Source organism: Poecile atricapillus, chromosome Z (assembly GCF_030490865.1).
Source record: "Poecile atricapillus isolate bPoeAtr1 chromosome Z, bPoeAtr1.hap1, whole genome shotgun sequence".
NCBI lineage: Eukaryota > Metazoa > Chordata > Aves > Passeriformes > Paridae > Poecile > Poecile atricapillus.
Window position 1 is genome coordinate 40,200,593 of NC_081289.1, and position 14,468 is coordinate 40,215,060.

The 14,468-nt window shown below is 36.2% G+C and overlaps 1 protein-coding gene across 1 annotated transcript in view; it reads right to left on the minus strand.

Moving 5' to 3' along the window:
• LOC131572753 (thyrotropin-releasing hormone-degrading ectoenzyme-like) overlaps positions 1-14,468 on the minus strand; it is a 209,869-nt gene that overhangs the window by 113,392 nt on the left and 82,009 nt on the right. Inside the window, exon 5 of the mRNA XM_058826073.1 lies at positions 10,894-11,007. Within this exon, the coding sequence (XP_058682056.1) occupies positions 10,894-11,007 (114 nt within the window). The remainder of the gene's footprint in view (positions 1-10,893; positions 11,008-14,468) is intronic.

Below are 14,468 nucleotides of genomic sequence, written 5' to 3' on the forward strand. Positions count from 1 at the left end.
GATAGCAGAGGCATTTCAAAACTGCTCCCTATTTACTCTGGCAGCAACATTAATGAAATGTTCATGTATACTCTATGCATTGTGCTGCGCGCATTTGTACGCAACTAGATGAGGTTTCCTCAGCTGAGAAATGACATGCCCTTAAAACTCCTCATATTGCATTCATGTAGATGTCTTTTATCCGAAACACTGTGTCAGGAAAGAAGAGCTTTATTTACTTGCTTTTTCAAGTCACAAATAATTGCAAAGAGTGAATTAAAAATTACATAAGGTTTAAATAAGCTTTTTCACCTGAAATTACATAACTCAAATTTTATCTAAATTATAACAATTCCTGAATCAATGTCAACCTACTGCCATGATATAAAGAAACTCTGGGGGATGCTGCATTTTTTCAAAAGCCACCTTGATGTCCTCAGGTAAAATACGCACACAATTACATAATAAATTCTATGTTTAATTTATTGGGTGGCAAGGCTTTGGTATGAATGTGTTACTCTAAATTATTTTTATAAGACAGCTGAAAAGCTCTTCCAATGCTGATCTACCTAGAAATAAACCTTTATGTTAAAATTCATTAGAGCACAAGAAATGTACCTCGAGCTGACTGCATATCCAGGCAATTAAAAACACAGGGTGCAGGAAAGCCAATTACCTACACAATCTTAGTGCTCTCATCTGGCTGCATGAGGTAAGGTTTGTAAAACAAAAAGTAATGTCTTTTTCATATCATTGTTAATTTCCAAATTTTCTCAGGCATAAGCAGTTAGTAACTGTCCTTTCTTAATGGGAAAAAAAGTGTAGAGAAACAATTACAATGACAGTCCTACTCAGGGGGAAACTGCTGAGGTGTAAAAATTGTAGTTATTTTGGTTACACTTCACTCACATTCTCTATCAGTTTGTAACAAAGCCCCAGTTTCATCAAATGTGTGGTATGTAACACATACAGATGTGAACACACAGACCTGTCTCCAAATTTAGGTTTGGATCCCAGAAGACAAACAGTTGTGTGATGGATTTTGTGCTTGGAATTAACTCATTAAAAGGACCCCAGATAATCACAAATTAATTCCTTAAATACAGAATCAGAATCAAGAAAATCAACACATGGCAAACATAAAGTGCAGCTGTAAGAACAAAACTAAGAAACATATGAAAGAAGAGGCTACATTTTGGTGTCCCATTTGTTTCTTTGGTTATGTCCTGAAGGGCTGAAAAGGAGAACTTCAGACTCATGATTGGTCATCCAAGTTACCACAGCTGAAAAGCCTTCCTTAAAATTTACGGTGGATTGTCACACTGGGATACAAATGGAATAGTTAGTATGCCTCCAAAAATGCAAACCTACAGAGAGAATTAAGAAGGCTTTTGACTTATAAAGCTAAATGTATTGAACTAAAAGGATTTCCATAACATTCCCAGCCTTTCCCTTTAGTATAAAGCCCCTGAGATCGGACTGGAGAAGGAGACTCAAATATAACTCGAGGGAAGGACATAGACTGCTGTTTGACAAGGGACCTGCAGCTTGAAGAGGCAACAAGAAGCCGAAGTGCAGAAAGAAACTAAAACTGCCTTAATTATGTTGACGAAACACTACCTCAGCTCTTGAAATCCTAATATCAAATTAAGGGGAAAAGGTCAATACGTGTGCCCAAGCTGCTTACTTAGACTGATGGAAGAAGGGCTTTCTATTCCCTAGTTATTTTACCCAATGCATACAGTGGAATTGATCTGTTTTAACTGACACCTACAGGAGTAAAGAAATACCCAGGACAGAAATTGTAAAGGAAATCAATCTTGGAATGTGTTTAATGAGACCAGCAAGCCAGCAACATGATAGGTGTCAGGTTTGCAGCTACACATTGAAACAATGACAAAATGCTGTTCAAGATGACCCTTCCCTGAGGGAGTTCAACTGCAAGAAAAAAGCCAAAGACTGTGATCCACCTGTGAGGAAAAGAGGGCTTCAGGTGAGCCTTGCAGCCTTGCTTGGAAAGTGTCAGTAGCCACATGCAAAAGCAATGCTAACACAGGGCCAGGGGCTCTGAGCAGGAAGGGTATCGCAGCAGCACAAGGTCAGTCTGAAATAAAGACAGAGCTGCTTCCACACAAATTTGTGCCTCACTTTAAAGAAAAAGAGGAAGCTCCTCAACTCACTATTTTCCTACTGTGCACTTGGAATCCCAGCTCTTCATCTCTTCTCCTCATAGCTTTCCTTGAAAAGTGTATAGATAGTCAAAGTCTGAGACATCAGACCTATGTTGAAAATAAAGCACATGGCAATCATTTCTGGTTGCTCTCACTCCTCAGAATGCTTCCAGGTGCAGGGACTGAAGTGCTGCTATCAGATGAATACTTCTTTAAAAGAACTACATTTTCTGATTATTCCCAAATATCTGTGGTCACTACATTCAAGTATTTGTCTCTTCATATAAATGATTCACCAGTAAGACCTTCTCTGTTTTGCACAAGATTTTCCTGAAAGACTTGTCCGGTTTCTGTGCTGTCTCCTCCTTAGCTAATACTCAAATTCACCTTGTTCTTGGGAAAAAGAGAGATAGTGGTCACTCATCATGTATAAATCTACACCAGGGTGCCCAACATTTAACTAATCTACCTCCAAATGGAAAAAAAGTAATTGTGAAATAACATCTTTGGCAAAAAAGACTGTACCTTCAGGAAGCATTTACCTTCAAGAAAAATTTATTGTGTATAACAGGATAACAATGATGTAATGGAGAGGGTTTGCTGCTGGTGATTTTAAAATATCATACTGAGGTATAATGTAAAAGTTAGTATAACAATATGTAATATTTACAGACAGTCACATAAAAATAATTTCTAGAAATTAATATGAAATACCAGGGAAAAGAACTAAAATGAAAAAAAAAAAATAAAAAAAAAGGAATTAAAGAAGTACCATAATGAAAGCCCAAACTGATAATTAGTACGTAAAAGAGATCAAAGGCCTCAATATTAAAGGCATTGCCTTTGTTCTGGGACAGCCATTTGAACACTTTATGGACTGAGAAATCTACATGAATAAAGCTTAACATTGGTGTGCAAATCTGCAAATGACTTTCCTGACAAATTTTCTGAAAATATCGTCTCCACAAGAGCTTTACTAGCCATCAAGAATACAAAGAATATAAGTGATCTTTCATACATAAGAGAACAAGCATTTGCAAGACACAACAACTGGGTTTACAGGGAAAGAGAGCCCTAGGGAAAAAAATACAGGGGCAAATTTTGAAAGCAATCAAAGAACACCAGCATATACACTACTAGCAGTAGAGTTCTAACAAAATATATTAGAGCATGAAGTTTAAGAAACCACAATACATGAGGAAATCTAAGATTTGGTAAAATACATTAAGGCCAGGAAAGATCCACTGAGAGCCAAAATCAAGTTCTTTCTGTAAACAGGCTTACAAATCCTAAGTTGTCATAGCACAGGAAGTCTCCTGAGTACTTGCAAATGAGAACACTGTTTCTTTCTCACTTTGCAATAGTAATCTTTTTAAAATACTTTGAGCAATTTACAAACTGCTTTTTTTTTTTTAATTTATATCCCTGATGTGTGCTTCAATTATGTGTATAATTTGCTGAAGCAGGCCTGCAACACGTTCTACATTGATCAGCTGTGAATATGTCACAGTTCCATATCTACCTTCATAACCCTCTTTTCTGCATTTTCTGTCTTGCAAAATTTATTGAGAAATTTTCACACTGTCTGACAACTTTTGTTGTTACAAAACAAGGTAGATGTCCTAGGAGTTCATAGTTAAGGAAGACCAGCAAGTTTAAGTACTGGGAAGGAGAATTGGATATGTATTTTCTTTTCCACTTTTCTATATCTTTCTCTTCTTTTTCCACCTTTTCTATATCTTTCTCTTCTTTTTCCACCTTTTCTATAACCACTTCCTTACATTGCCAAGCAGATGGATAGCTGATTTGGAGTTCCTAAGCAATTCCACCAGCTACTTCAACTTCTGTTTCCTTTCTGCATTCTGTTTACCAGATATAGCTTTGATTTGGTTGTACACCAGAGGCATTATGCCAAATGTATGCCCACAAAATGATGCAGTACAAAAAAGGGAGCATTGACAAAGGAAACAACACATACCGACCACTAGCACTCCACAAAAAAGGCCAATTTTACTCTCCAAGAACATGTTTTTCCATCATGTATGTAGTTGCCTTCACTAAAACAGCATCATTAAGCAAAGAGATGAACAAAAAGGTTTCCTCATGCATTTGTCTTCAAGGCATTTTAAAATATTAGGCAACCAAGTATGAAGCTTATCCTCTAATTCAAACACCACAGAGGAAATCTGTAAAGGAAAATCAATTCAAGAAACAGTAAATAATAGTTAAATGAAAAGTGGCCTTGTGATGTGGTTGGTATACTGATTCAATTTCCAGCAACAACTGTCAGAGGTTACCATCGATGAAAATATTTTTCAGGTATTGCACACCTATACTGTGCTTCAACCTGAAAGTGATGAGATTCAGCAAGCTAGGTCTTGAAGGAACCAAAAATGTTTTGCAGACACATCAAAAATTACTCACCAGTTTGTGTTCCAAGTAACTGCACACTGCCACAACTTTATTTTAAAGTCGTAGCACATTCAGGATTGCTGAAAGTTTGAGAAGCAGTCTTTCAGTTAAGAAAATACAAAATCAAAAATACAACTAAACTTTTCTACTGAATTTCCCATATCAACTATACTTCCTGATGAAATACATATTTTTATTTCAGCAGGGCAACCATGTAATGAGTCCTTACTTTGAGGCAAAAGTTTCTATCTCATCTTTACTGAAGAGGAAGTGTCTACTGATTCAAAATTTTGTGAAATTCAGCCAGCTGACTGAAGTTTTTTTCTGAAACTGAAGCTTCATCTAAACCCTGAACTCAGAAGGTTTGAATTCACATGACTCCAAAGCTCTTAACATAATGTCATTCAAACTGCTGTCTCAAGATGAGCAGAAAATGACATGAAGCTTGAAGACACACTGACATTCTCCAAACCCTTACTTAATCTCTTGAATAAATGTTGATATTCACTTCTGTCTGATCTCTAACCGTTAAGAGTTAACTACTTAAAATAAAGAATTCCCTACATTAATCTACTTTGCCAGAGCATTGAAAAAATGCAAACTTGTCTTTAGGAAGAAACGTGGAAATGGAATTTTTTTTCTTGGTTATAAGCAAAACTCAGTATAAGGATTTCTTACCTGGTACACTTAAAAAGGGCTAGTAATTATGAAACAGAAGACCTTGCACCTTACCTTTACAATCTCTTGTTTTCCTGCCGAAGTCAATTATACATGAGATTCTAGTTAATTTTGCATTGAAAGCTTCCCCCTCAGTTGAGTTAAAACAAAAAATCATACAAGGATTGACTTCACTGAGCAGTTACCAGAGGAAAAACACTCCATGTGGTATTAATTAAAGGTTTACTTTACACCAGCATGGGGAGCCTTTAACCAAAAAAGAAAAGATGAAAGTAGTTGAGGCTGAATCTCCCTCAATGCTGAGCCAGCATGATATTTATGTTGGGTTAAAAGGATCAAGCAGGCTATAGCTCAGGTCTGAAACGCCAAAATAATAATGAAATAAATCAAAAAGGTCCATGTTTTAAGTCTACTTCAAAACTTATAATGATTTTCTGGGTTTTCTATGAGTTAAACAATGGCTTAGAAATCTTTAATGATGGAGGCAAACACATTAGGAGGCATGTGAGGCAAAGCACATTAAAGATAGACGTGTGTCTAGTGGCAGAATTCACCCATTATACCAACTGAGCCAATGAGAAAGGCAACACAGATCATTTATCTATTTCTAAATTATTAGGACACAGACATGTTGATATGCAACCTCATTATTATTCCATAGTAATGGCAGGATTGTCCAGACTGTGGAACCTAATAGTGAAAAGGAAGCACGGCTCACTTACGGAAGGAGGAAAGACAGTCTTCGTCTTCTATACAGGTACAAAGTTTTTTATTTAATACTAAGAAAAATTCTGGCAGATATGACCATCCTTAATTATGAAAAGTAGTAAGCAAATAAATAGTGGCAAATCCTATCCCAAGGCATTAATGGATCAAGAAGACAGGATTCAAAGCTGTTGCTGATGTGCTACACCTTGACTCAGCCAATAAAGTTGTCAGCAAAGCTAACTGTTATATAATAAAGAAAAGGGAGAAGGCAGCTGGGCTCTGTGAAATGCTTTCTCAGCACCAAGCCAGGTACTGACTGCTGAAGTATTTGATGCTCATTTGATGGATGTAAGGGCAAATTACATGCCAGTAATTCCTGCTGTCATAGTCCTCAAAATCTAGACATTCAAGGACAAACATAATGGTTCCTTCTACCAGAAAATAAGGAGGGAAAAGATCAGCCAATAAATTCCTGGATCTGCAAGCCTCAGCTGAATTCCTTCCTTTACAAAGCCACATGCAAAGGACTTCAGGATATGAGAGAAACAAGCCAAGAGGAAGATGGAATATACAGCTGCAAACAGGCCTCTGAAAGGAGAAAGGTGAGCACAGCAGATGAGAAAAGACAGAGCTCTGAAGTGGAAATTACCAGCATGGAGTTCCACTGTAATTTTTCTCTTTTCTCTGATCCTAAAACCAGGAAAGGCCCCTTCCACAGAGGTGAGATTACCTTGTATCAAGCATAAGATCTTACAGCCCAAGAACTCACACCCAGCTGCGGCTACTTTTTGATAGCATGGAGAGACAACCATATGGTAAGCCTCTAATACAGAAATCTCACCTTTTTCTAAGTCATGAAATAGCAACAGCCAGGAAATTCACATGCAGATGACTATTCTGAGCACACATGATCAAGTGAAATTCTCTGATCTCAGAGGAACACTTCGTTAAGACAGCTTTCTTTTTAAAATCATCCTGACAACATAGAAACAACTGTTTAAACTTCCCAGACCTTTAAGAATGAGATCTAGCAGTAAGAATGTGAGGCATTTCAGAACAAGAATTTCAAAAAACCTCTTCATTTGGGGGACAGGCAAGGAAAGAGGCTGAAATGGGAAGAATCATAAATTCCTTCCCATGGCTAATGTCTAATCACTGTATATGACAGAGCTTCCCTGCAAAATTAAATGTCGCTTCACCTTCACAAGTAAAAAGTAAGATGCTGGGACTTATTTTCTTAGCTAAAGGAAGGAAATGAGAATTTCTAGCTTTAATCTGAAGCGACTTAGCTTTGAAGAAAGATATTAAGACAGTGGGATAACCATTAAGGATCTCAGCACAGAAAGCTCATCTTTCTGTTTTAAAACCAGAAAAATTTCATTCCCTTCCTTGGGCAAGTTCTGATGTATTTCACATTAACTGCAATGGATAACAGACACCTCCATTAGAATGCCTCTTCATTCAGTTTTTCACCCAGTATTTTAATCACAGAATAAACTGAGTTGGAAGGAATCCACAATGATCACTGAGTCCAATTCCTGGCCCTGGACCAGACTATCATTATGAACCACTCCATGGGCCCAAGAGAATTGTTCAAACACTGCTTCAACTCAGACAGGTTTGGTGCTGTGACCACTTCCCTGGAGAGCCTGGTCCAGTGCCCAGCCACCCTTGGTGAGGAACCTTTTCCTAATATTCAACCTGAACCTCCCCTAACACAGCCTGAGGCCATTCCCTCGGGTCACTGGGCATCACGAAGACATCAGTGCCTGCCCCTCCTCCTGCCCTCAGGTGGAAGTTGTAGACTGCCATGAGGTCCCCCCTCAGTCTGCTCTCCTCCAGGCTGAACAGACCAAATGACCCCAGCCAGAGGATCCAGGACATAAGGATAGCAAAGCTTTAATAGGACTGGATTTCCTTTTTCATTAAGATTATGCAAGCATGATGAAGTATGACAGTAAACGCCTTCTGGAGAACACAAGAAATTCCAGACATGTTGGAATGCTCAATAAAGTGTTGCAGCTCCGTCAAGGAGTATTGAAGGAAAACTGATAAAATTAAAAATGGCAGGGAGAAGAAATATTTAAGAAAGTTAAATAACCTAGAGAAGAAGGAAAAGCCAAGAAATGGGTTTCAGACAAAAATCATGGATCCCTGTTTTGTGTCAAACTTGGTGCTGTTGGTTTTAGTAATAATGGTGTGAACATGCCTAACAGACAGCTCTTCTCAAGAGTCTCAGATTCAGGCATAGCAAGGCTGTGAATGCCACGTAAGATGGACACTGAAAAATGTCAGCTCTGTTAAAGGAGAAGCATCTTCAGACAAGTTGAATCCAAACTTTAGTGGTTTATAAGCCTTAATGGTGAAAACTTAAGTGCCTGTAGCCTATAAATATCCAACAACTTAAGAGAGGAATCTGTGCATAGATCCCGTTTTTTCAGATGTACTCATATTGCCCAAGTTGCATTTCCAAACAAAAGTCCTTTTTTGGGAATGGACAACCAGTCTTCTACATTTATCCAAAAAAGAATGAGACAAAAAATCTTCAGTAAGCTAAAAATAAGCTGATTTTGATGCTTTAATCCATGGGCTTCTTGAGCAAACCTTCAAGGTTAACATTGCAGACTATGAGGGAAAGAAGTTAGCTACCTAACTTTCCCAATTCTTTAGAAATAAAGAGAATTTTGGTTTATCGCTATTTTCCTGACACAAAGAGCAGTGGTAACATAAACCATACTTTTTTTTTTATTTATAATTCACAGGTAAGAATTACTACTGACAAAACACCAACCAGAATGCTGGAATATTACACTGTTTGACCATCATGACAGAAAATAAGGCTTGTAGTTCTTGTTTTCACAACTTTTACTTCATCCTTCTCTTCTGAAAAATGGTAAGTTGCTTGGGAAAGTTTCTCTTTTTATTCATGATCACTTTAATTTTTTCAAGTTTACAAATGTCAGTCAGTATGTTCAAACACCAAATGCATTTTATAACAATAACAAAATTACCAGCAAGCCAAATTTCAGTAACTGTAACTTTTGCTTTCTCATCCAACAATCTATGTAATAAACATGCTGAAACATGACAATATTGATTCCTACTCTAGTGTGCAAAAAATTAAGCATGTTTAACCCATTGTGAGTTTCATCTCATTTTCTCATCACTTACATATGTCAATATGGTCATTTTTATATCAAAGGCCAAAGATATCCAAAGCCTTCTGAGCAGTCTATGTCTTTCTTCTTTTTAAGAAGAAACTTGACAGATTAATACTTTTTCAGGCACAGCAATATTACTGTAGTTAATTCTAATTTATGCTGCACATTTCTGATTTTTCAGTTTAACTGCCATCCCTTGTTCAATCCACTCTTCTTGCTTATATTCTGCAAAGATGCCAAGATTTCACATGATGGGCACATTATTTGCATAACAGTGAACATTATATTCATTCCACAGAAATTTCAAGCAAATATACTATATTCCAAATGACTTCTAAAGCAAAGTTATTCTGAATTTGTTAGACTGATTATGTGAAGAATAAATGACTGATGATTTGAAGATAAAATTCAGTGTATAAATGTTGTCATCTATGACACTTCACTATTCTAAAATCACAAAGGCCTGCCAGATTTCATTGCATTCATAATTAGAATCATTACATTGTAATTCAGGTTGTGCTCTTTATAAAGATGAATAGAATCAGTTTTAATACAGCCAAAGCCAGGCAAACCCAACAAGCCTACCTATGCAAGACATTTGTCAGTTCAAATAAAGATTTGTTTTCCTTTTCATAATGCAATTATAAACAAAAATTGACACCTGAAAGAAGAAATTAAAATACTACAAAGAATTCAAATTTCGCAAGAAGCATAACTAACTCAAGAGTAACCTGTATACAACTAATTTTTAAAAATTAGCTTTAAATCATAATCATAGCATCTTTATTTTATGGCACACAGAAGTTAATGGGATAATTATACCCAGGAAAGCACACAGAAATGGAAAAAAAAATCAGACATTAGTTTTTAAGAGTTTAAGCAAAATATCCAAGCCCCAACAGATCTCTGTCAGACAATCATGATCTGTAAAAAATATTTGACCACATAATTAAACATATAAGCACAAAAGGTTAGAAAATATAAACATTCCTCCAAAGGACAATAAAATCTCAATAGGAACCTTTAACATATAGTTTCATAATGCTTTCCTTCTACTGAGGTCTCATGTCTCTTATTTTTCTTTTAAATATAATATAGCTAGACTATGGCAATTCATACAAAATGGGACCTGTCTAGGTACAATATGATATAACAGAAGGACTCCAAAATAATGTCCCAGCATGGAATTCCCAGTTCCCTCAGAGAGCTCCAGTATTTGCTCACTGGTTGAAAAAGCATGTCCAATTATGTACAGCTAGAAACCATACCAAAACTTAGATTTTCAAATTATGCAACCCATGTTAATTTAGCATTTACTCTAGATATCTAAACAATACCAGGAAGATAAAAAGAGTATATTAAGGGAGAGGAGAACAGAATACTGTAAGAAAAAATATGCTCAGTTTTACAGAATGTTTTAGCCAAACATTTCTTTCTAATTTATCTTGTGAATAAAATTCAGTGTTCTCAATGTTTTAAAGAATAGTCCATGTTAAATCACAACTGCTTTAATCCAAAATATTTCTAAGCAGAGAGACAGTAGTTATTTTAATGCTGGGTTATGATAGACATGACATTATTTCTCTTGCAATAAATTGCAGATTACACTTTTGGAATGCTGTCAAATTATTTCACACCTAGTGATTTTGGTTCATTCGACATCTGATACTCGCATGCATCATTTGGTATTTTTCAGCAGTCCCTGTCTATAACAGAAGCAGGAGTCTAACAGCAAAGCAGCTTTTCTGAGGAGTCTCCACATTAACAAAATAGAACTGACTTACCATGTTCCACCCCGGATAGAGGTAGTCTGTCCCAACAAATTCAAAATAGTGCGCAAAACCTTCCTTCAACCACACATCCTCCCACCAAACTGGAGTCACAAGGTCACCAAACCACTGGAAAAACAAGAAGTTCAAGTTATCAACTTTAGCAACCTTTAGGAAACTGTGTTTTCATATATTTCACCTAGACAAACATATTCTCCACATATATTGATAAAACAGTCGTATTTACCATGCACTGAAACTCACTAACTGTATTTTTCCTTTTCTAATTAATTCAACATTACAAGATGCACAAGTTAATGAAGTAAAACATTAGAAAAAAAACAAGCAGAGCAAAAAAGCATTGAGGACAGTATTCACAGTGTCAACTTTAGCTCTCTGAAGTAGATGCTCACCTAGGTTTAACAAACTAACATACACACTGGACAGAAAAAGGCTTCTAATTCAAGTAATCTGATCCATTACACTGAAACTTCATGATGCATAGTGTGAATATTGGAAAACATGTATGTGGGAATGGGAACACATTCTCCACCCCAGACCCAAATTTTAGCATTTCTTTCTCCCCACTCTCTGCCCACTAAGATTTACAATACTACTGATGCTCCTCTCCTTGGCAGGTTTCTTAAAGAAAGCAGCTTTACACAATAATGCTAGATCTCCGTAGGTAGGACTCAGATGCCTAAAAGCAGGTAGTTGATGCCATTTAGAGTATGTGAGATACCCACAAAGGCCTAGGAAATTTCATACTTGACTTATAGGACATCTGCAGCCTTTGCAAACAACAGCCAGAAGCAGAGGTATCTGAATCGGCACAGCCCATCTGTGTATATGCAAAGGAACTCACTCGAGCTGCCTGCCTTTTCCTATTTCCTCCAGATGATTCTTTAACATCCCCACTGACTTCAATCTAATCTAGCAAGGACAGATATCCTAAGGATAACTAAACTTCATAAACCCTACAAATAAATGAAGATCATCAGCTGAAAAGAGAAGAGTCTGAGCTGAGGGCAAGGCAAGAACACAACCATTACATATTCTGCTCACTAAGAGCTCAACAGACACAAATCTCACAGTACAGGACATGTAGGTGTCAGGCCGATTTTACACAGAGCCGGGATGACCACTGGAAAACAGATGAGGACAAGAATTCACAGCAAGTCAAACATCATATGCTCATCTGCTGATAGATGACCCTGTTTAAGTGATTATTTAAATTATTGTAATGTGTAACCTGAATAATGTTACACCAGTGGTAAGAACAGGAACATCAAAATTATTATGAAAACCTATTTCATACTCTCCGTAGCCTCTCTTCTGCCAAATAAATACCAAAACTTTGTTTAAGTAACATTATCTGACAGATTTTTCTTTATAAAAATCAGTTATAATCAACAGAGATAATTTTGAGCTTTCATGTGTAAACATGCTCTAAAAATACAGAGAGGGAGCAGCAAGTATTCTAGAGGGAAAGGTCAGAGCAAGAGGAACTGAAGCTGAACTTTAATGAGAGTGAGGAATGAATGAAAGCAGAGTTGGCCCATAAGCACTTTGATTTCATGTCAGCTGGCTTGTTGGAAGGCTTTGTCTGGGACCTGAATGAAAGACGTCACTTGTGTGCATGTCTTTGTGGAGTGAGAATGACACCACAGAAGGATCAATGCTGCAATGAGGATCCGTAGTGATGTGTTCAAAGAACAGACTAGCAAGCAAAGACCAGACTAGCTGGAAGATTCCCAGACAGCCACATAAGGTTCAGCAAATGGAATCCGAATGAAAAGACATGAAGAAAAACATGGCAATGAATGCCTCTGACAATCAGCTTAAGAATTTAAAGAGAAAATATGAGGTTGATAGAAGTCATATTCGTTCACTATGTGAAGGTAAACTTAATGCACATTCAGCATGCATAATATAGTTGAAGGCTGTTAATAAATTAACTCTACAGGGCAACTAAACATAGATCCTAATCTCAAGAACATTTAACTGAAAAGACAAAGAAATGCTGGAAATATATTCAAATAGCTTATGCATTTGCAGAATTTGAAACAATAAAATAAATATAACTTTCATAGACCAAGAAGGATGGAAGTTAAATTCATACTAGAGTAGATTGCTTAAATGATTTCTAATGATTAAACACAACAGCACAGAGTTTATTTCCTGAATTGCAGGAGTACTACTGAACAAATGTGAAACCAGTGGTAAAATTGTCATTTTGGACTATGACTAGCCAGAGAGATTTTAAAAATATGAAGGTTGTAAAGTTCGTAATACCTCATCCTGTATTTTGAATTAGTAACATTAATTTATGGTGTTACAAAAGACAATTTCTTCTACTCCTTTGTGAGTTTTCTGGGTTCATTTATTAATGATACAATTAAAACTATTTGTTTAATTATCCACCTAAAGGAAGAAATGTTTTAAAGGCATTAAACCAGTATGTGATATCAACATGAAAATGTTGGAAATTTGCTTAACTACTTTTGAACAGTATCAGACAGAGTTATGTATGTCAGAGACAGAGCAGTACCCAGAGGCTATAAGCAAGAAAGCCAGATTTTCCAGCAGAAAGGTGCTATTATCTTCCTAGGTGTTACATATATCAAAGGAAAACTGTAAGTAAAGCATTTAATTTCTTTAAGTAGTTATTTATTTATTTGTGTATTTGACTATAGGCTCTATCTGCCTGAAGACCATCAATTCATTCTGAAATGTACTGATCACATAAATTTCTCATCTCCCTCATGTATTATATTCAACCTGATATGCAGAAAGTACTTAATTTACAGATATGCTCTTTCCTATATGGTTTATTTTTTATAGATTATAAAAAAAATGTTGATTTAGAAGTTTTTAATTTTCTTTCTGCTTTCATGCCTCTGTAACTCAATCTGTCACACCAAGTTTTGTGCTCAGGTGGGAAAACTATGACAAAAATGATGCATAAATTCAAATTACTCTTTCTTCAAAGGCTATAGGTGGAACTGATCTGTGATATGCAAATAAAACTGATTACTACCTTAACAGAATTATTTTAATGAATTATGGTAATTATTTCAAGCTATCAAATTAAGCTGGTAGAAATACATCTGTTTTGACTAACTCATGGTTTGGAGCTCAGAGGATAAGCTTTTATGCCAAAACGCTCATATGATTGAGTTGGGTTTTTTTTTAATAAATAAAAGAAAATATTCTGAAAGAACACTCAAGTTGAAATATCAAAAAATAGCCCTCTACAAAATTACTGAACCAAAACTACCACAGTAATTTTCATGCATCTCTCCTAAAACAGGTACCTAAAATAACCAGTCAAACATCAAAAGTCAGCTGTCAAAAAACTGGACAGGAAACCCTTTCTTCTCACACGCTTTTTACTTGTATTTTAGCAACCACTGTATTTGTCCTTTTGCAGTGTTGTCTTGCATTTTCTATCTGTCCTGACCACTGTGGAAGTTTGGTAATCACAATTTTTAACAGTCAAGTCTAAAGACAATAATATGGATTTTTAATATTAATCTGATTTCTCTAATCTTGGAAACAACATTGGCAAAGCAACTGCTGTGTTACTC